This window comes from Nyctereutes procyonoides, unplaced genomic scaffold, assembly GCF_905146905.1.
Source record: "Nyctereutes procyonoides isolate TBG_1078 unplaced genomic scaffold, NYPRO_anot_genome, whole genome shotgun sequence".
Classification (NCBI taxonomy): domain Eukaryota; kingdom Metazoa; phylum Chordata; class Mammalia; order Carnivora; family Canidae; genus Nyctereutes; species Nyctereutes procyonoides.
In genome coordinates this window covers 9,211,013-9,232,864 of record NW_026575160.1, presented here as the reverse complement: position 1 = coordinate 9,232,864, position 21,852 = coordinate 9,211,013, and the positions used below count along the sequence as shown (strand labels likewise).

Genomic DNA, 21,852 nt, shown 5'->3' with positions numbered 1-21,852 from the left:
TTTTGCCCCCTCTGGACTGCCGTGCTTCAGCCACAGTCCAATCTCAGGTCTCATCCCTCTTGCTGGAGTCCTCTTCTTCCAACTGCTCCTCAGGTGCCAATTTGCAAGGTTCGCCCTTTACTCCAAGTTTTGCTCAGACATCACCCTCATTAAAACTGCAGCCTTGGCACTCATCACCAGTACTCCGCTTGCCCTCCCTCGCCCTTACCACTCTGTAGTATGTGTGACCTCTGTGAGAACAGCAATAGGTCTTCTTGTTGTTCCCGGTCTCTCTGCCTTCCAGATTAATGCCTGGCACAAAGTAAACAGTAGGTTCATGGAGTGGAGACTCAAAAAAATTTAACCTATTAGCTTTTGCTATTGTCAAGTCCTATAGCAAATTAGTGTCCAGAAACTGATGGAGAGGGAGTTAGGTAACAAGGTAGTTTCATGACAACTGTCAGTACAAATTTTCATATAGTATTTTAGTCCATGTGTGTATGTTTAGGCCTATCTGTAAATTTCTTACTTTTTTCCTTTAAGCATCTTTAAAAAGTTGTATTTTGAAATTTTAACTTCTTATCCAATGCAAATGTTGTATGTATCTGTAATATTATACATAGCATATACATTATATAAATGTACTTTTTATTAAAATATAGGGAACATTGGGGCATCTGGGTGGCACATTTAAGCATCTGACTCCTGGTTTCCACTCAGGTCATCTCAGGGTGGTGGGATCGAGCCCCAGGTCGGATTCCCTGCTCAGTGTGGAGTCCACTTAAGTTTCTCTCTCCCTCCCTCTGCCCCCCCAACCCCTGCTCAATCTCTAATATATAAATCTTGAAAAAAAATATAGAGGTAACAAAAAACCCCTATGGATTATATTTACATTGAACAAAAATTTAAACAGTGCCAGCTATGCAAGGGGAGTATTGTTAATTGGGGGAAATGCAGATGTTTCCCTGAATAAAATTCTTTATTATGGTATTTTGATTTTATGGAATATTTCAGATATAAGCTTATATGAAAATTTGGCTGGACTGTCATCCAATTTTCCTGGGTGACTTTACTAGGCAATGTACAATGTATGTAAGTCTTCAGTATCTGTGCTTAATTGTGGACAAAATAGTGATACATGATTTATTGTAAAAATACTTTTTTTAAGGAGAACGGATTTTTATGTCAGTATGGTCTAACACGTGTACTGCTAATTTAAAACCTTATTACGTACATGCATACATAAATTGCTTTTCTGGGCCGAAGTACTACAAGCAGCACTTTTTTTTTTTTAAATACATGACCACTTGGGATTATTATTAAAATTCTGAAATCTAGGAACCTAATTGGAACGTTTTTTCTTCCAGGAGAAATTATCCAAGCACTATCCAAACAATTACCTTAGACAAAATAGAAGTTTACAAGATCTTCTTTCCTCTCTTCTGCTCTCCTCCTATTTGTACTTGAGATTACTTGCAGGTATCCAAAAATAAATTATTTCATTGCCACCTGCTACTAGGAGGAACACAGCCAAAGATGCTAATTAGTAAATCTGAAAAGAATGAAAACACATACCTTAAAAATCCTGCTACACAATTACAAGTTGGTTGTGTGTATATTAAACATATTATTGCCTGGCAATAAATACAGTTAACACGATTCAGATGTATTGAATAAACTAGTTTGCATTTCTTGCACATACCTTCTCTGAACCCCTTAAGCATCTGAACTTTTAAATAGAAATACTAAACAAATGATATTTTTTTTGACTTGTGGTCATCCTTACCAACAGCACTGTGAACCACACCACATTATATTACAGTCTTGCTCTTAGCACTGCTTCAACCTTCCCAGTTTATACCAATGGTTTCATGTCCACAATCTAGGAAAATGTAAAAAGTATCATTTTTTTCTTCCATCCAGTCTTGTTCCTAGACATGGTTGTTCCTAGAAGTCTCAAGAATCAAGCTAGTACTATCATACTAAAAGAGGACAAAATCTTTATTTTCTAATTTATCATCTTTTATGTGGTATCATCCTGAGGCTTCCAAACATGAATTTTTCTGTTAATTCTATCATCTTTCATTTTGATACAATTTTTTTGAAAATTATCTTGCTGGTTTTGTTTGGAAGAATAGCCTACATTTAACGGTTTCTTGGTTTGGTCATTGTTATGAACACATTACCCTAAACCCCAGTGTGACATACACATACCTTTACCTTAGGGCTTTCCTGTACAAGACAATCTATCCACACACTCTTTAGCTCCCATTACCATAGATGTAAAAAGACTCTTTGTGGAGAGTCTTCTGTCAGCGGGTCAGTATCCCCTGCTGCCTAATATCCCCTGCCCCTCACTTGGCTGTATCATCTAATCTGGCCTGGGCTTGGAAATCTGATAACTGAAGTTGTTACAATAACATATTCATTATGTGAGTAAGGTTCTTCATGAGATTTGCTGGGCTCTCCCCAGAGGAAAAGACAACAGCTTTTGCTTACAGATTTTGTGGCATTTATGTGGCACACTCTGCTTCTTAGTGTTTCTGTGAGCTTAAATAATATTTTAATTATTTATGTTTTCGTTTTTAGCTCTTCCTACAATTTCCTAACATTTATTGCTTAAAAATATTTAAGTAAAAAATGTCCCTAAATCAAATTTTAATTTCCATAAATGTCTAGAGCAATGGCTACAAATTAACATGAAATCTGCATTGGTGTTCTTTGGCAGTATGTTCAGAGAAATGGTGACCAGATCTTAATACCAGGAATTATGAAGAGTTGCCAATACGTTTTCTAGTGAGAAGCATTTACTTGCCAGTGTTCATCGTGATAAGAAGGTTGATACTTCAAATAATTTATTGCTGCTTTATAGTATACATAATTAAATGAAGAAACATGTTAAACTCAAGGGAATTTTTAATAGTTACTTGCAATTGTTATTGCAGGCAACAACTTGTACATGATTTTATTTCCAAATCCACAAAAAACAAATTTTATACAAATCAGCACTGTAAAAATGTCAATTACAGCCCCAGAGGCTTTGCTGGCAGAATAATTGTCTAAATTCTAGGATATGGGAAACAGGTTTTTTTCTGGATTCATCTTTTTTTTTTCATTTTCTTTCTTTTTTTTTTTTTACAAAAAAAAATTTACAAGTGAAATGTTACTACAAAACTTTTTATAAGGAATTTTTGCAAAACATTTACATTTTACCATCAACTATTTCTGTTTTAAAATCATTATGTAGATTTAATACCCTATGCTGCACATCAATTTATGTGGGATGACAACTTAGTGACATGCATAAAAAAACACCACAAGGCATTAAAATGAAGACTTAAATACAAATATTGTTGCAATAAAACAGTTATAAAATTGAAAAATAGGACCTAAACATCATGCTTATCTAAGTTTGACAAATTAACTTTTTCTCCTAGATTACACACTTTTATTACTGCTCTCATGAGAGTGTGATAAATAATGACTTAACATCAAGTTCTAATGTAATCAGCAACACATACACAAACCTAACCAAAGAAAGTATACTGTAAGAAAAAACTATTCTAACACTGGAGTTCTACCATGATAAATACATAGCTTTGCACTGATAATTACAATAAAGAAAAGTTTTATAATGGTGGCAAAGGGAATGAACAGTGAAATGCCATTAAATATGACTCTACTGCACATCTGTGCCCTATTACTTATAACAGCTATATCCCACTGAGTCAAATAAAGGACATTGAAATTTACGATTCTTATAAGACAGAAAAGTGGATTCAGAATGGTATGCAGAACAGACTGTCAAAATATTTCTAATTTCAGTGGTGAAATGTGCACCTGCTAACACAAATTAATGTATTTTATATGCCATAAAGCTATCCAGATTCCGTTTGTTAAATTTATAATAGGCCTCATTGTTGATTAAAAACAACTTCCATTTCTGATGATCATACCCAGGTATGTGTTAAAACCGGTTCATGGAATAATGGTGCAGAGAGCTCATACTTGGTATTAACAACAACAAAAAGTGTCACTTTGAGGAAACATGATTCAAACATTAGGAAAGTTTCTTTGCATAAAAAAATTTATAGCACTGATTGTGTAGCATAATGATAGATAAAATATATATTTGATGTTTCAGCTCCTATATAATAAAATTAAAATTAACACTACCAAATGCTCCTCTGTACCAAACAAAACAACAAACTGATTCTGATGTTTTAAAGCCAGATACATCAGTTGTTAAGAGTACATTAAATAAAATATACAAAACAATTTACAAAATCCAACTAAAATTTAAAGACTTTGTTACAAGTCTACAAAAGCTTTAAGAAACTTGAAATTTATAACCACAGTGTAAAAATTTTTTTTTCCTTTAATCTCAAAGCTTTTTTATACAAACTGAAAGCACAAAAGACCTTCAGTTTTATATAACGCTACAAAGGGCTGGCCTAAAGTGTACATAGTGTAAACAGTGATCATTACAGTATTTCTCCTTCATCAAAAATACAAGAAACATCACAATTTTGGAAGAGAATTCGCAAGAGTAGTACTTTTCCTGAAATAAAATAGAGAATGCACAAGAAAACACGTACCTTTATTTAAACGGTCCCCAAACGAATAATGTTAATAAACCAGGCAGTGAAAAATTTTAGTTTTTAAATGGTCAATTCCAATTCCATTATGTTTTCACATAAGTACATTTTTAAAGTAAGAAATATCTTACTAAATACTTAAGCTGTTGGTATAATCCAAATTTTTTTTTCAAGACTTTTTGGCCATCTTTCCTATAAGACCCTTGCATAAACAATAAAATACAATGGTTTCCTTTAGTCACTTATTTGAAAATCATTCTGATTTTTAAAAAATAACCTGCTTCATAATATCACATTATTATAAATCTGTTAGGCTGTCTTTTTAGGGAAAATTCAGTTATTGGCATAACATAAAGACATTTCTATGCTATAAATTCGTAACCAGCCTTCTAACACAGTACTAGAAATAAATGAGATTGGCTAAATTTTAGTAGAGAGGAAAACAGAAATTGAAATGTGGTTAAAATAATTTTCTGCCGGCCTTAAAAAAAAAGTGTGATAATTCCTTCTTTGGCTACCAAGTCAAAGCATAAAGAATTCTGCACATTGTCAACATAACTCATATTTACAGAATATGAAACTACAGAATGATTTATACTCTATGCAAATATTTCCAATATAAACATTTAAAATGAATTTTGTGGTTCAACCTAGGGTTAGGAATATAATCAAATCCTAACTTCAAAACTTTACATGTTAAGTTGCCTCATTTTATTTTTCTGAAGCTATTATGAGTTTTGTTTTAACACCCTCCCCACCCCAGTATTTTCCTAAGGTTTCAATCTAAAATTTAACCTAAAGTTTAGCTCTAAGTTCCTCTTGTGTCTCCAAATGGAGAAAGTAATTGGACTTCACTGATTGTCTGCATACACACTACTATAATGTAGTGGTAATAAAGATCTGAGCTGCATCTCAGATTACTTTTTTGGAACTTACCTAATTCAACTGTTGAAGATTTTCTAACATTTAGAAAAGACGGCCAAAACTATTTTCAGTTGATTTTCCAAAAACAAGCTAAGGAAATAAAGTATTATCCCTATCATCAGTTAACTATCTGTTTTCTGTGCTATAGGAAAAAAAAAAAAAACTACATAAAATTATTACTGACTGAATTTATAACAAAGTACTTCCAAAGAAAACAAGTCTAATTAATTAAGGTCCAGCCTGCAAACTACTGAGGTCTGTCTTTTTAAACAGGTTAACACATGATGTTAAGAGAGGGGGAAGATTCAGATTAAGGATTATGTGATTTATTTCCAAATAACTACAACTTATAGTATGGAGGAAATACTTTTCTGTTTCCAGTACATCAGTTTGATTTTTGTATTTTTAAAAATTCGACACTTCACGTGTTGACCCAAAATCTTGGAATACTTAAAGAAGCCAAGAATGAAAACATGATTTCCTACTCTAATCCACTCGACCAGCCCATTTCCAGATTTTCAAAGGTGTGTAAACTTAAGTGCAGCACTAGAGGTCTCTGTTATAAATAACTTTTCAGAATTCTTCCATGTTGGTTGAAACATTGGGAGTTGCTGGGTTTGAATCTTGAGAAATGGCTGCAACTGTGACAATTCTTGGAGAGCCAAGCACCTCTGTAACAGATGAGTCCAGTTCTCCCGAGGTAACAATGGCAAGAGCTGTCCCACCACCTTTCTTATTCTGGTGCGTTTTGACATGTTTGGAGAGGTGATCACTCCGCATAAACCTTTTGGAACATTCTGGGCATTCAAATCTCTTTTCACCTGAACAAAAAAATAGTAAATGAAGTCATATACATTTTATTTAAACGAAATTATAATTTTAAATAATTTCTCTTTTGATCATACTGTACTTTTGTTTAATTTCTGACTGATTGCAAAATAGTTTTTTCCTGTTTTTATTTTAAAATGCCATCAAACAAGAGGTGCCTGGTGGTGCAGTCGCTAAGTGTCCACTCTTGGTTTGAGCTCAGATCATGATTTCAGGGTCATGAGATCAAGCAGCGTATTGGAGTCTGTTTAAGCTTCTCTCTCTCTCTCCACCCCCCTCCCCTGACCACTCTCTCAAATAAATGAATCTTTAAATAAAAATTAAAATAAAATGCTATCAAACAAGCAGGGCTGTATAGGAGAAAGAGCATGTGATTGGGAATCAATGACCTGAGTTAATGTCCTGATTCTACTAAGGCCTGGAAGTAGAGCTGGAGCAAATTCAATAACTACTCTGTTTACCCATCTATGAAATAAGAGGATTTCTAACAGATAATCTCAAAAAACTCTTTCAGGTATAATATATAATGTTCAAGGCTTATGTCTACTCTTCCTTAAAAACTGTCTCCGTTTTAATTATAATGCCAAGAGACATAAACTATCTTAGAACTACTTAAAATAAAGCCAGTTAATAATTTAATAGTGTACTGAGTTTCTTCATAAGGCAAAAATGAGAGTCAGGCAAATACTCCATTTAGAATTTGAGTTTTGAGGTCTTACAGAGTAAGGCTGTTAGGTTCTTGCATACAAAGTGATCTTAAATATGCTCTCCTCAAGACGTAAGACAGTTGAGAGGAACTAACTACTTCTCTGTTTTGGAATAAAAACTAGATAGATGTTAACTAAAGAGAAAAATGTAGGACCCCTGGGTGGCTCAGTGGTTGAGTGTCTACCTTTGGCTCAGGTCGTGATCCCAGGGTCCTGGAATCAAGTCCCACACGGGCTCCCTGTAGGGAAGCCTGCTTCTCCCTCTGCCTATGTCTCTGCCTCTCTCTGTGTCTCTCATGAATGAATAAAATCTTTGAAGAAAAAAATAAAGAGAAAAAACGCATTTCACTTCTGTGTGTAATGAGTGTAGTGAACAAAAATTTGGTGAAGTGGTATAACATCATGTTCACCATGGATCAACTATTCGCTTTAGTCTTTCCCTCTAAAAATTGTTACAGGAAAGAAATGTTTTCCAAGTCTGATACTAGAATTTGAATCCTAAGAAAATTCAGTTTGGCTGACTTCTTTACTTAGCCCTACTTTTAACTTATCAGTAGAAAATCTGTAGGCTCAACTTGCTCTATATCAGATAATCTCCCCTCTTTGTGTTTGCTTTTATTTTTTTAAAAAAATTACACTAACAGTAATTCATTGAACTTTTCTCTTTCAGTCTTGGAAAATTAAATGAAAGGATAAATACACGGTTTAGATGAAATTCTCAAAAAAAATTTGGATTTTCTGAACACTGATACTTAGACAAGGGCAAAACATGATTAAATGCAGGTTTTAGGTTAAGATCAATCTTGAATTCTACCTTCAAGTCTCTCTTTTTATTTTATTTTATTTTTTTTAAATCCTTTTTTTATTTTTATTTATGATAGTCACACACAGAGAGAGAGAGAGGCAGAGACACAGGCAGAGGGAGAAGCAGGCTCCATGCACCGGGAGCCCGATATGGGATTCGATCCCGGGTCCCCAGGATCGCGCCCTGAGCCAAAGGCAGGCGCCAAACCGCTGCGCCACCCAGGGATCCCTCTCTTTTTATTTTAAAAGAAAATTCACAGCTTACAAATTTTAAAGCTGGAAAAAAATCTTAAAGATCTTATTTTACATTTTTCATCTTATAAATGAGTAAGCTGAGGATCAGAAATTAATTAATCTTCTTGGGAATCATACAACTTATTAATATCACAGCAGGATTCAAGGCACTGTAATTCTGGTTTGGGCTTTTTATGCTAATCATCAAAGTGCAATTAGAGACCTCCATTCTTTTACAGCAACAATGGCCAAGAATAGAAAGAAATCAGGTGGATCACCTGATCAGGTGGATCTTGTGTTTTGCTTGAAGACACAAGATCATTTAGTAAGTACTGACTCAACTGGCTGGATCAAGCTGTACATAGTAGCTGTTTAGTCTTTGCTAAGCTGTAATGTTCATGAACTCAATCATTTTGAACAAATATTTGTGCAACATCTATAATGTGCCAGGCACTAGTGATACAAAAGTGAACAAGAAGAGACTGACACTTTAAGAAGTTCTATTATTTTGAGACAGTCATTTGCAATCACGTGGAGCTCTTAATATCAACTGAGAAATAAATTCAAGTCCCAGCTACTATAGTGGCAAACTGCATGGGATATCATGGTGACATGGTTTGTTTGTATGGGGACCTTTTAGTCTGTCTACTTCTAACTGGTGTGGGTGTCAATTAATTTTAAGTAATAGAAGTTGGCTAGAATCTCAAGTTTAATAAATTATGTTGCACAATTTAACATTAGGGAAATGACATTTCAGTTTGCTACTCCTTTTCACAAAGAAGTGTGTTTTCTGTAGTGGCAGACAATTTCAAAATTTCTTACTGTTAGCAAACATTATCAATATACTTTATCTCAAGGAGGTCAGAGTTCTGGTACTAATATAATACAGTGTCTCTTCCTTATATTTATGATTGTCTTAAATATTTTATAATTATTCTTGAGTTTATTACTTTTATGATTAGTGCAACAAATTACTGCAACTTGGTATTAATTACTTATAATAAGCAGAAATGGCCTCCAAAGATGTCTATGACTTAATCCTTGGAATTTGTGAATGTTTTATTAGATGGCAGAAAGGATGATATAACTATTACAGAGATTAGTACAGAAAGATTATTCTGACTTATCTGAGTGGGCCCAATCTAATCACACGAGATCTTAAAAGCTGAGTTTTTTTCAGCTGGAGTCAGAGTTGCAACAGGAAAAATCAGAAACATTAGAAGTGGAAGGGACTTGACTTGCTATTGGTGGAGGGTACCACATGGAGAATATGACAAAGAATGTGGACAGCCTCCAGAAGCCAACAGCAGCCTCCAGCTGAAAGAGCCCAGATAACACCTTGATTTTTGACTTTGTGAGATGCTAAGTGGAGGACCCAAGCCCAAACATACTCAGATTTCTGACTTAAAGAAATTGTGACATAAAAAAAAAAAAAATACGTGTTCTTTTACACTGTTAAATTTGAGACGGTTTGTTATGGCAGCAATAGAAAACTAAGAGTTACATAAGTTATAATCTTGAAAAAATTAAGGCCTAATAAGGAAATAAATGATAGCTGATCTACTATAGGATTCAAAATCTGTGAATATCTTCATTACAAGTATCCAAAGGTGATATAGGATCATTCCCAAATTTTAGTTCTATAAGAAAATATCAAGAACATAACCCAAACAATTCTGGTTTAATAAACTGAGTACAGAAAGAAAGAATTGCTTGGGGCACCTGGGTGGTACAACGATTTAAGCATCTGACTTGGTTTTGGCTCAAGTCGTGATCTCAGGGTCCTAAGATTGAGCCCCAAGTCAGACTCTGTGCTCAGCGTGGAGTGTGCTTGAGATTCTCTCTTCCCTCTTCCTCTGTCCCTTCCACTCATGCTCTCTAAAATAAATAAATCTTAAAAAAAAAAAAAAAGAATTGCTTCTTTGACCTAGATTTAGAGAATGCCATGTTATATTACATGATTGTTAAAATATAGTAGTCTTTTACAAGAGAACTTAAGTAGAAAATTCATATTTAGAAACTACATTAGATTACTTCCTAGCGTAATATTCCTAACAGTAATTTTTCTCAAAAAAAGCTGCTGAGGGGTACCTGGGTGGCTCAGTCAGTTAAGCAACTGCCTTCAGCTTAGGTCATGATCTCAGGGTCCTGGGATCAAGCCCCAGGTCAGGCTCTCTGCTCAGGAGCCTGCTTCTCCCTGCCCCTGTGCCCCTTCCCCTGCTTGTGCTCTCTCTCAAATAAAATCTTAAAAAAAAAAAAAAAAGCTGAGATTTTCAATGGAATCACAGGTTTGAATGAATGCAATAAACGAGATCTTTTAAGTTTAATTTATTTGAAGTACCATCAAGAGCCAACTATCTTGCTGTCATAGTTCTGCCTGTAATCTGGTTTTCAACATGCTGCCTCAAATCTAAGCTAATACAATGTATAAAACATACTATATGAATTAATGTTATTTCTGTTTGTAATGGTAACATATAGACTAAAATTAATTTTTAATATTAATATTTATAAATTAAAATTTACAAATTAAAATTAATTTCAGGAACAAACTGACTGTATTGGTTTCCCCGGGCTTTTGTAAGAAAATAACACAACCTGAGTGGCTTCAAACGATAGATATTGATGTCTCTCACAGTTCTGGATGGTTAGATGTCCAAAATGAAGGTGTCAGTAAAGCAATGCTCCCACCAAAGACTCTAGAGAAGAATCTTTCCATGCCTCATCCTAGCTTTAGTGACTTCTAGCAATCCTTGGCCTTTATTGGCTTGTAGCTGTATCTCTCTAATCTCTGCCTCTGTCTTCACGCAGCCTTTCCCCGTGTCTCTGCATCTTCTCCCTTCTTACAAAGATACCAGTTTATTTACGCCCGCTAGGTCCTAAATCTTAGGTACATGGTATGACTTCATCTTTATTTAATCTGCAAAAAACTTATTTCCAAATAAAGTCACATTCATCACGGATTAGGATTTGAATATCTCTAAGACACACAATTCAACCCACTAGAGAGATTCTTTTAAATGTCTGGCATTTGTTTATAACTAGGTAAAAAACATACCCCTTAGCTCATGAATTACTTTCACCAAATATTCACAGGTAGCATATACAGTTGATCTTTGAACAAGGGGTTAGAAACACTGACCCCCTATATCTACAAGTTGAAAATTTGTACATAATTTTTCACTACCCCAAAACTTAGCTACTAATAAAGGCCTATAAATACTGACTAGAAGCCTTACCAATAGCACGAACATATTTTGTGTTAATTATATATTGTATCCTAACAATAAAGTAAAGAAAGGAAAACATTACTAAGAAAATCGTAAGGAAGAGAAAATGCACTTGCAGTACTTTAGGGTATTTAAAAAAAATCTACATATAAGTGGACCCATATAGTTCAAACCTGTGCTATTCAAGGGTCAACTATATACAATTTTTTAGTATATAGTATATAGCTCTGCACAACTTTTATAATCTACAGTAAAGAAGTATTTTTTTTATTTGTTCTAAGAAGCCTAGTTATTCAAACTGGGAGGCTTTTTGGATCCCTTCAACTCTCTCCTCCAATACATTCAACTTAACAGTCCCTCTTAGACACATTTTTTTTTTTTTTACCTACCCAGCCTAAAGTATCTAAACAAATCTCTTCATGAGTACCCTCAATTCTATCATTACTTGGGGATAAAAGTAAATTAAAAGGGGGGGGATCTATAATAATTTCAGAGAAATCATGTGGCTTAAATTTTCTTGAGGTAGAATAATTAAGAGTAAAGAGAAGCTGAGTGGGAAAGACAATGGAAATAAGACTTAAATATTTTTAAGTCATCTCTGCCCAACACAAGGCTCAAACTCACAACTCTGAAATCAAAAGTCTCACACTCCACCAACAGATCCAGCCAGATGCCCCAGTAAGATTTGGATAATTATTAAAATAATGAGGAATCTGACCAAAAACAAATAGGAATCCAAATGCTATTCTGATTGATGAGCTGACATTTGAGACTGACTTTATAGGGACATCAATTTACATAATGAATAACTTCATTTCCTCCTTCAGCAATTATTCATTTGAATACAGAAATCATTTGGTCAATTTTATTACAAATGCTTATTTATTTATTTATTTATTTAAAAGATTTTATTTATTTATTCATGAGAGAGAGGGAGGGAGGGAGGGAGGGAGGGAGGGAGGGAAGGGCAGAAACACTGGCAGAGGGAGAAGCAGGCTCCACGCAGGAAGCCCGACGTGGGACTGGGTCCGGGGTCTCCAGGACCACACCCCAGGCTGCAGGTGGCGCTAAACTGCTGCGCCGCCGGGGCTGCTGTCTCTCTCTCTCTCTCTCTCTCCTTCTGCCCCTAAACCCTGAGCTTGCTCTCTGTCATATATATACATAAATAAATATTTAAAAGAGAGGAAGAAAAACTCACATTCCCAGATTAATAAAAACTGAAGAATGTATTGCTAGCAGATTTGCAGCTTATTTTAAAATGTGAATTGTAATCCTAAAAGCAGGTGGGCACTAAGAAAATATATTAATACTATAGAGAAATGACAAGGGTATTAAAAAATAACACACAAGGAATATTTAATACCAAATGCTAATAATAGAGGAATACAAGAACAAAAAAGACAAAAGACATGTAGAAAACAAATACCAAAATGACAGAAGTCCTCATCAGTAATTGTTATCACTTGTGAAAGTATTAAAGGTTCTGATTAAAAGGCAGAGGTTTCCAGAATGAACTAAAGAAAAACATGGTCCAACTATATGCTAAAAGAGGCTCACTTTATTTATTTTTTTAAGATTTTATTTATTCATGAGAGACATAGAGAGACAGAGAGAGGGGCAGAGACACAGGCAGAGGGAGAAGCAGGCCCCATGCCAGGAGCCCAACGCGGGACTCGATCCCGGGACTCCAGGATCGCGCCCTGGACCAAAGGCAGGTGCCAAACTGCTGAGCCACGCAGAGATCCCAGAGGCTCACTTTAAACCCAGACATGCATAGGCTAAAAGTAAAAGGATGGAAAAAAGATGTATCATGCAAAAGAGAGCTGAAATAATTATATTAATAACACTGCAACATGATAAAAATAGTTACTACTGACAAGAATCCTTTATAATGATAAAAGACTCACTCCCTCAAGAAGATATAGCTACTATAAATATATATGCACCTAAGAACAGAGCCCTAAAACAAACTATGAGAAACAAAACAGAATTGAAGGGAGGTAGACAATTCTACAATATACTTATCCTTCTCCAATAAGCCTCTTTTTAACTGGTAGCAATTATCACTATTATCTCTTTTCTCACATTTAATAATCACCAAGTCCTGTCAATTTTATTACACTATTAATTTTTGATCTGGCCTCACATATTCTTACAAATTCTGTTCTAGTTAAGATCTTGTCAACAATCCCTATCGTCTTCACTAAGTGGTCTCAAAATTATTCCATATAAGTCTCTTCTCCCTACAAATACCAAATGTCTAAAATAAAAAGATGACCCTCTGATTAACTGCTGAAAACTTTTAGTGGTTCCTCATTTCCTAAGGCTGTGGGAAAAACAAAATTAAATAGTGTATAACATACTATGATAACCTATCTCTGTCTACCATTAAAAAAAAAAAATCTACTGTCATAAATATTACTGTTCCAAACACTGAACTGCCTGCAGGTCCTGACATATGATACTTTCTTTTTTTTTGTAGGAATTGGGATTCTAGTTCAGGCTAAAAATTTTGACTCTGCTCTACCTACTTACTAGCCATGTAATTTTGGGCAACTTCTCTCTTCAATTGTTTCATTTTTTTAATTTTTTTTAATTTTATTTATGATAGTCACACAGAGAGAGAGAGAGGCAGAGACACAGGCAGAGGGAGAAGCAGGCTCCATGCACCGGGAGCCCGATGTGGGATTCGATCCTGGGTCTCCAGGACCGCGCCCTGGGCCAAAGGCAGGCGCCAAACCCCTGCGCCACCCAGGGATCCTGTTTCTTCATTTTTAACTAGGAATAACAGAGATACCTATTTTATGTTACTGTTCAAAGGATTAAAAGAGAAAATGAATGAAAAAAAAAAGCATTTAGAAAACTCCCTGGGCACTGAAAGGACTCAGAAATATTAGTTGTTGCTGTTGCTGCCTGAGTTTGTTTACTGTTCCCATGGCTCCTTCTTACTCGTCAATAATCACTTAACTTGGCTCAAGGAATGAAGTTTGGGCCTTAGTAAAGAAATCAACCTCATAAGACTTAAGTTCAGTCTGTATTTATAAAATGATAGGGTTGCATGAAATCATTTTTACGAGCTCCTCTAGCTGTAAATCTTATTATCCTTGGAAGAGTTAAGAGAAGTGCTGTATGATTGATACTGAGGCATATGTATGAGGCTGAAAAGAAAATGGTTTCGGATTTTTAAAAAGAGACAAAGAAGAAGAAAAAGAAGAATCATAATCTCTCCCTTTTTACAATTTCTCAAAAAGGAGTTTGTCTCCCACTTCAAAACCTTATGTTTTCATTTATACAGAGTAAAATCACTCTTTTTTGGTATACGGCTCTATGAATTTTGACAAATGTATTAAATCACTTAGTCATCATCAAAATAAAAATATGGAAGTTGGTATCACTTCCAAAAATTCCTTCATGATGCCTCCTTATAGTTGGGTTCTTTTCTCCCTTATGCCCTAGAAAACAATAATCTGTTCTCTGTCTCTGGAGTTTTTAATTTCCATATTATGTCATATATAAATGAAATCATACAATAGGTAGTCTTTTGATGGTGGGATCGCTCACTTAACACAAAGCATCTGAATTTCATCATTGTGGTTGTATTAATAATTCATTCCTCTCTGTTGGAGGCAGTACTCTGTTGTTTTTCTACATGTGGCTGGTCAATTCTGACAAATGGTCAAACCATTTCTTGAAGATTGTTCTTTCTCCATAGAATTATTGTTACATAATATGTGTGTGGGTCAATTTCTGAATTCTCTTTTTGGTCTTATCTATGTGTCCTTCTTTTTCACCAAAACCTCACAGCATTGAAATACTGTAGCTTTATAAGAAAATTTAAAATCATTTAATGTCAATCAGCTAACTTTTTCTTTTTTTTTAAATTTATTTATTTATTTATTTATTTATTTATTTATTTATTTATGATATGATAGTCACAGGGAGAGAGAGAGAGGCGCAGAGACACAGGCAGAGGGAGAAGCAGGCTCCATGCACCGGGAGCCCGACGTGGGACTCGATCCCGGGTCTCCAGGACCGCGCCCTGGGCCAAAGGCAGGCGCCAAACCGCTGTGCCACCCAGGGATCCCTAACTTTGTTTTCTAAAAACTGTTTTGACTATCCTAATTGTTTTGCCTTTCATATAAATTTTAGAATCAACTTGTTAAGATCTACAAAATACTCCTGCAATTTTAAGAAGGAATGCACTGAATCTGTGTATGTGTGTATATATATATATATATATATATATATATATATATATATATATGGAGAACTGATATCAAAACAATATGGGCCATGGAATCCACTAAATGGTATATGTCTACATGAATAAATCATCTTTAATTCTTTCATCAATGTTTAGTTTTCAATATAGATATCTTGCATATATTTTGTTAGACTTACAACAAAGTATTTTATTCTTTTCACCCTATTAAAAATGACACTATTAAGCTACTTGTATCTAGTTGTTCATTGCTAGTATGTAGTTAACACAATTCATCATATATATTTTTTATATAAATTTATTTTTTATTGGTGTTCAATTTGCCAGCACATAGAATAACACCCAGTGCTCATCCCGTCAAGTGCCCATCACCCAGTCACCCCCACCTCCTGCCCACCTCCCCTTCCACCACCCCTTGTTCATTTCCCAGAGTTAGGAGTCTTTCATGTTCTGTCTCCCTTTCTGATATTTTCCACTTATTTTTTCTCCTTTCCCCTTTATTCCCTTTCACTATTTTTTATATTCCCCAAATTAATGAGACCATATAATGTTTGTCCTTCTCCGATTGACTTATTTCACTCAGCCTAATAACTTCCATGTCGAAGCAAATGGCAGGTATATTAACCTTGTATCTTGCAATCTTGCCAAACACACTTATTAGTACAAACAGCTTTTTTGTAGATGCCAAGGTATATCTAAATAGACACTTATTGTTGTCTGCAAATAAAGACACTTATTTTATTAGAATCTGTGTGGGTTTTTTTTTCCTGCTTATTGCACTAGGTAGGACTTCTAGTACTAGAGTGAAGAGAGTGATAAATATCAGTCATCTTGGGGCACCTGAGTGGCTCAGCCGGTTAAGTGTCCAACTTTAGATCTCAGCTCAGGTCTTGATCTCAGGGTTATGAGTTCAAGGCCTGTAATGGGCTCCATGCCAACTTAAAAAAAAAAAAATCAGATATCGTTTCCTCGTTCCTGATTCTATATATAAGTATTAGGTCCTTCATCAGTAAGTATGATATTAACTATAGCTTTTTTTATAGGGACGCCCAAGTGGCTCAGTGTTTGAGTGTCTACCTTTGGCTCAGGGCGTGATCCCCAGGGTTCTGGGATCGAGTCCTGCATCGGGCTCTCTGTGAGGAGCCTGCTTTTCCCTCTGCCTAGGTCTCTGCCTCTCTCTCTTTCGTGAATAAATAAAATCTTAAAATATGTATATATATATATAATTGTTTATAAATGTCCTCTACTTAAGAATATAACCTTAAATTCTTAGTATGCTGAGAATTTTTATCAAACTGAATGCAGATATTACCAAATACTTTTTGTATATATATTTAAGTAATCATGTGATTTTTTTTTCCTTCTGTTAATATGGTAAATTATTTTAACTAATTGACTTTAAAATGTTCACTCAGCCTTTCATTCCTGAGTCATGATACATTATTCTTTTAATATATTACTGGACTTGGTTTGATATTTTATTGAGGATTCTGACATTTGTATTTATGATGCTACTGGTCTGTTTTTTCCCCCCTAGTAATGTCTTTGTCTGGCTTTGGCATCGTGGTAATGAAGGCCTCATAAAATAGTTAAGAAGTGTTCCCTCATTTAGTCTCTAAAAAAGATTGTGCAGAACTAGTATCATTTATTACTTAATATAGAATTTTTCAATAAAACCATCTGAACCTAGGATTTTTCTTTGTCAAAAGTTTTCCCTAAAACTCAATTTCTTTAATAGATATGGTACTATTCATGTTATCTATTTCTTCTTGAGCAAGTATTGGTCATTTATGTCTTTTAAGGAGTTGGTCCATTTCATCTAAGTTCTCTAATTCAGAGTATAGAATTATTCACAGCATTCCTCTATTATTATATTGTCTATAGGGGCTCTCCTCTTCCATTCCTGGCATTGATAAATTTTCTTTGTCAGTCTAGCTAAAGACTCACCAATTTTATCTTTTCAAAGAAAACTAATTTTCGATGACTAATTTTCTCTATTAGATCATTTTTCTATTTTCAATTCCATTTATTTTATCCTATTTATTACTCCCTAACTTCCTGTTTTGGGTTTAATTCATTTGTTTTTTTCTTAGTTAAGATAGAAACTTATTCTACTGAAGAATTATTGATTAATGATTGTTATTTTGTTACCCTTTGTTACTAATAAAAGCACTCACTGCCATAAATGCCCTCCAAATACTGTTATATCTACATCCCACACATCTTGATATGTCTTTTCATTCAGTTGAGAGTATTTTCTAATCTCCCTTGAGATATCCCCTTGACCTACAGGGTTAATCAGAAATGTGTTGGTTAGTTTCCCAAATTTGGATTTCTCAGATGTTTTTGTTACTGACCTCTAGTTTAATTCTCTTATGATCTGAGCATACTTTGCATAATCTCTATTCTTTTAAGTTGTTAAGGTATAACTTATGGCACAGAATATGGTTTATCTTCCAGAATGTTCTATGTACTTATGAATAAATTTAAGTATTGTTGCAATTGGCTTGAGTACTCTATGAATGTCAATTAGGGCAAACTGACTGATAATGTTCTATACTCTTTCTACTTTTCTACTTGTATCAATTATTATGAAAAGAGTATCAACTCTACAAGAGTAATTTGTGGATTGCTCTAGTTTACCTTTTAGTTTTATCAGGTCTTGCTTTATAGATTTTAGAACTGTTATTAGGTGCGTATTACAATTTGAATTGTTATCCCTTCATGTAAAACGAGCCATTCCATCATTATAGAATGTCTTGTCATACCTAGTAATTTTCACTGTTTTATGAAGTCTATTTGCTATATTAATATAGAACTTAAGTTTTCTTTTAGTCTTTGCATGGCATGTATGTTTTTCCTATACTTTTAAATTTATCCATATTATGATCTTTTAAGTGGGTTTTTTGGTACACAATATTTAATTTTAATTTTTAATTTTTAATGCAATCCAACAACCTCTATCTTCTGTTAGGTTTAGACCACTAACATTGTATATAATCACTTATTTGATTAGATTTAAGTCCATAATTTTGTTCTTTTCCATTTCTATCCTGTTTTTCATTTTTGTTTTTCCTTTCTCTTTTTGATTATGTGAATATTGTTTAGCATCCTATTTTAACTTATTACCCTATCACCCCAGAATCTCTGTATTTTTGGTAATTGATAAAGGAATTGCAATATATATAGCTAACTTTTCACAATATATATACTGTGTTCTATATTTTCACACTAAAACAAAGAAGCTTTTCAATCATACAGGTTTCTTTACCCTCCCCACTTTCCATTATATTTACCAAATATATTATATTCACATATATTAAAGACTCACCACTACTAAAATTTTTCCTTTAAACAAACACATTCTTTAAAAATTTAAGCAGAGGAATAATAGACTGCTTTATGTATTTTGCTCTTTTGTGTTAAATTCCCAATTCTCCTCTGGTATCCTTTCCCTTCAGTCTAAAAAAACTTTAAGTACTTCTTTTGGAGTAGATCTGATGACAACAAATTCTTAGATTCTCTTCATCTGAAAATATTTTTGTCTTTCTTATTGAGGACACTTTCGCTGGGTATAAAATGCTAAGTTGGCAATTCTTTTTTTCTTTTTTTTTTTTTAAGTCCTCCAGTTTCTTAAGATCATCATCCATCACTCAAATTTCTATTCCTCTATACATTACATGTCATTTGCTTTAGGTTCCTTTCAGATTTTTTTCCTTATCTTTAATTTTTAGCAGATTATCATGTATCGGGCAGGATTCCTGTCAATTCCGGTTTGATATTCAATGAGCTTCATAAACCCATAATTTAGACCTAATATAAGAAATCTCAATCATTATTTTGTTAAATATTTTTCTATATCAATCTTTCCCTCTTCTCCTTCTGGGACTCCAATGACACTAATTTTGTAAGTTTCACAGTTCCCTTAGACCCAGTTAATGTTTTCCACCTGATCTTTTTCTTCTGTTCTTCAGACTGTGTAATTTCTAATGATCTGTTTTCAACTTCAATGATTCTTCCCTGTTATCTGTGTTGTTAAGCACATATAAGGAATTTTTAACTTTGCATAATGCATTTTATTTCAGTTCCAAAATTACCATTTAGTTCTTTTTTAGAGCTTCAATTTTGCTTCTGGAAACTTCTGCCTTTTTATTTCAAACATATTTACCTTTACTCTATGGCTGATAGTTCTAACAGCTTCTTTATAGTCACTGTCTGATAATTCCAACATGTGGATCATCTTGACACAGTGAGATTTACTTAGGTTCACAGTATGTCCAATAACTTTGGGTTGTATCCTAGACATATTGGATATTATGTTGTAGTCACTCTGAGTCCTGTGGGGAATGTAAGTTTTCGTTTTAGTAGGTAACTGACCCATTCAGTTTCAGACTAATTCTATCTTGCCTTCTTTGGGCATGAGTTTCAATATTAATTTGTTTTCAAAGACTGTTATGTTTAGGTCTGCTCAGCACATGCTGGCAATCAGGTGATGGTTTATAAGATAGTTCAGTTCTTGAAGCCTTTATTATGGTTCTTTGGATCTGTTCTGTGCATTTACAGCTCAGGGGTGAGCACAGAATTTTTGTTCCGTTAATGAAATCAGGGATCACCTTTTACAGATCTCTGCAAAATTGCCCTCATGCCTTCTCAAACCCCAGGTGTCCTTCTTGGTTCCTCTGGCCAGAAAGCCAGAATTCTTAGGGCTTCCTATACTATTCTGTATATACATATGATTGCCATAACCTTCAGAGTAAAATGGCAAGAGAGAAAAATAATAGTGATTCCCTCACATTCAATGTAAAACAAGGTTCTGGGGTCCTTTGGTCAGAGATACGAGTATTTTCTCAGGTTTTTTAGGTGTCTCTGCTGCCTCTACTGCAGTGCAACCTACAAACAGGGCTGGCTTCAGAGCACAAGGGCCTCTTTTCTCAGTCCTCTGGGTGGATATATATATGGTGTTTGCTGTGACACTTGCTATTCAGTGCCCACAGGGTCGATGATAGGAGACAAAGGAGGGAAAAAATCCTATGAAACTCACTTGTGTTATGGAAAGTTATACAAGTTTTGATTGCATCAAATTTCTGAAGACTAGAATAGAGATTATTAAGGAAGAGGATATATCTAGAAGAGAGCCAATCTATCTTCTGTAGAATTATGTAAAAGTTTCAGACTCAAAATGGGAAGAAGAGGATATAAAATATATAATAGTAAATTAAAGTCTGTACATGGACTATTAATCCTACTATCAAAAAATTGGGTCAGAATATTTGATGGTTTGTATCTACTAAAATCTGGTCCCACAGTATATTACTGAATTTTGGTAATTGGGTATCTTGCAGTATAACTCACAGTGTCCCTATCCAATTGCCTAGAATGAAAGTCACCAGTTGATAAAACTTTTTCCTTTACTTAAACATAGTGATCACAATCATCAACTTGAATAAAAGCAAAGGACCCTGGATAATTGAGGAAAGCCTACAACATCAGAAAAAGGCAAGGTACAGACAAAAAAAAATTACCTTGGAGAAAACAGAAGTATTAAAAAATATATATCTAGCTGGAAAACTCCGAGATTTTCAGTAAGCTCCTGCATTTCTATAATAAGAAGAGTATGCTATAAAAAATAATAGAAAGCACTCTTGGAAATTAAGAAAATATTCAAAATAAATATCTGAATATAAAGTTAAGAAATCTCATAGAAACTAAAAGGTAAAAAGACAAAAAAATAAGTTGTAAGATATTAAAAAGAAATCAATATAGGGAGTCCAACTTACACGAAGTAAGACTGCAAAAAGAATAGAGAATAAAAAAGGGTGAATGAAAGAGGGTAGGAAGGGGATGAGGGAGAACCCAAAGTTGAAGAGTCCAACCAGTCTGCCCAATAAATGAAAAACTATGCAACATACATAATTAGGAAATTAATTAGAACATAAAAATTATTAACAGAAGCTCTTACAGTCAAAAGAAAACCAGAATGGGAGTATGTCAAAAGCACAAGGAGGTAATCTAAAACAACTTCTAAAGTGGCCAAAGATGGAACAATTTGAGCAAGAAAATAATGACAATATTGGATTATAACCCCAAAATAAAATAAATACTCATGGGTCCATATAAATGAATGATTAAATAAGCAAATAACTGGGGAAAAAGGTATAAATCTTCCTTGCACAAGAAACAAAACTGAAAATTGTACAAGGAAAGAGCAAAACAGAAACGACTTTTAAAACAGCAAAGTAATTGCTGTAGGCCAGAAATAATGAGGAATGCTAAAAGGGAAACATTAGAATTTTCTTTACAGAGAAATATGATATTTGCATAGACTC

General features: G+C 34.2%; 1 protein-coding gene across 2 annotated transcripts in view; it reads right to left on the bottom strand.

The window, feature by feature from the left end:
* Nucleotides 1–2,889: 2,889 nt before the first annotated feature.
* The window catches only part of SP4 (Sp4 transcription factor), a 76,137-nt gene continuing 57,174 nt past the window's right edge, over nucleotides 2,890–21,852 (bottom strand). For both annotated transcript variants that reach the window (XM_055314869.1, XM_055314870.1), the window contains exon 5: nucleotides 2,890–6,322. In XM_055314869.1, coding sequence (XP_055170844.1) covers nucleotides 6,075–6,322 — 248 coding nt within the window. In that variant the 3' untranslated portion in view covers nucleotides 2,890–6,074. The remainder of the gene's footprint in view (nucleotides 6,323–21,852) is intronic.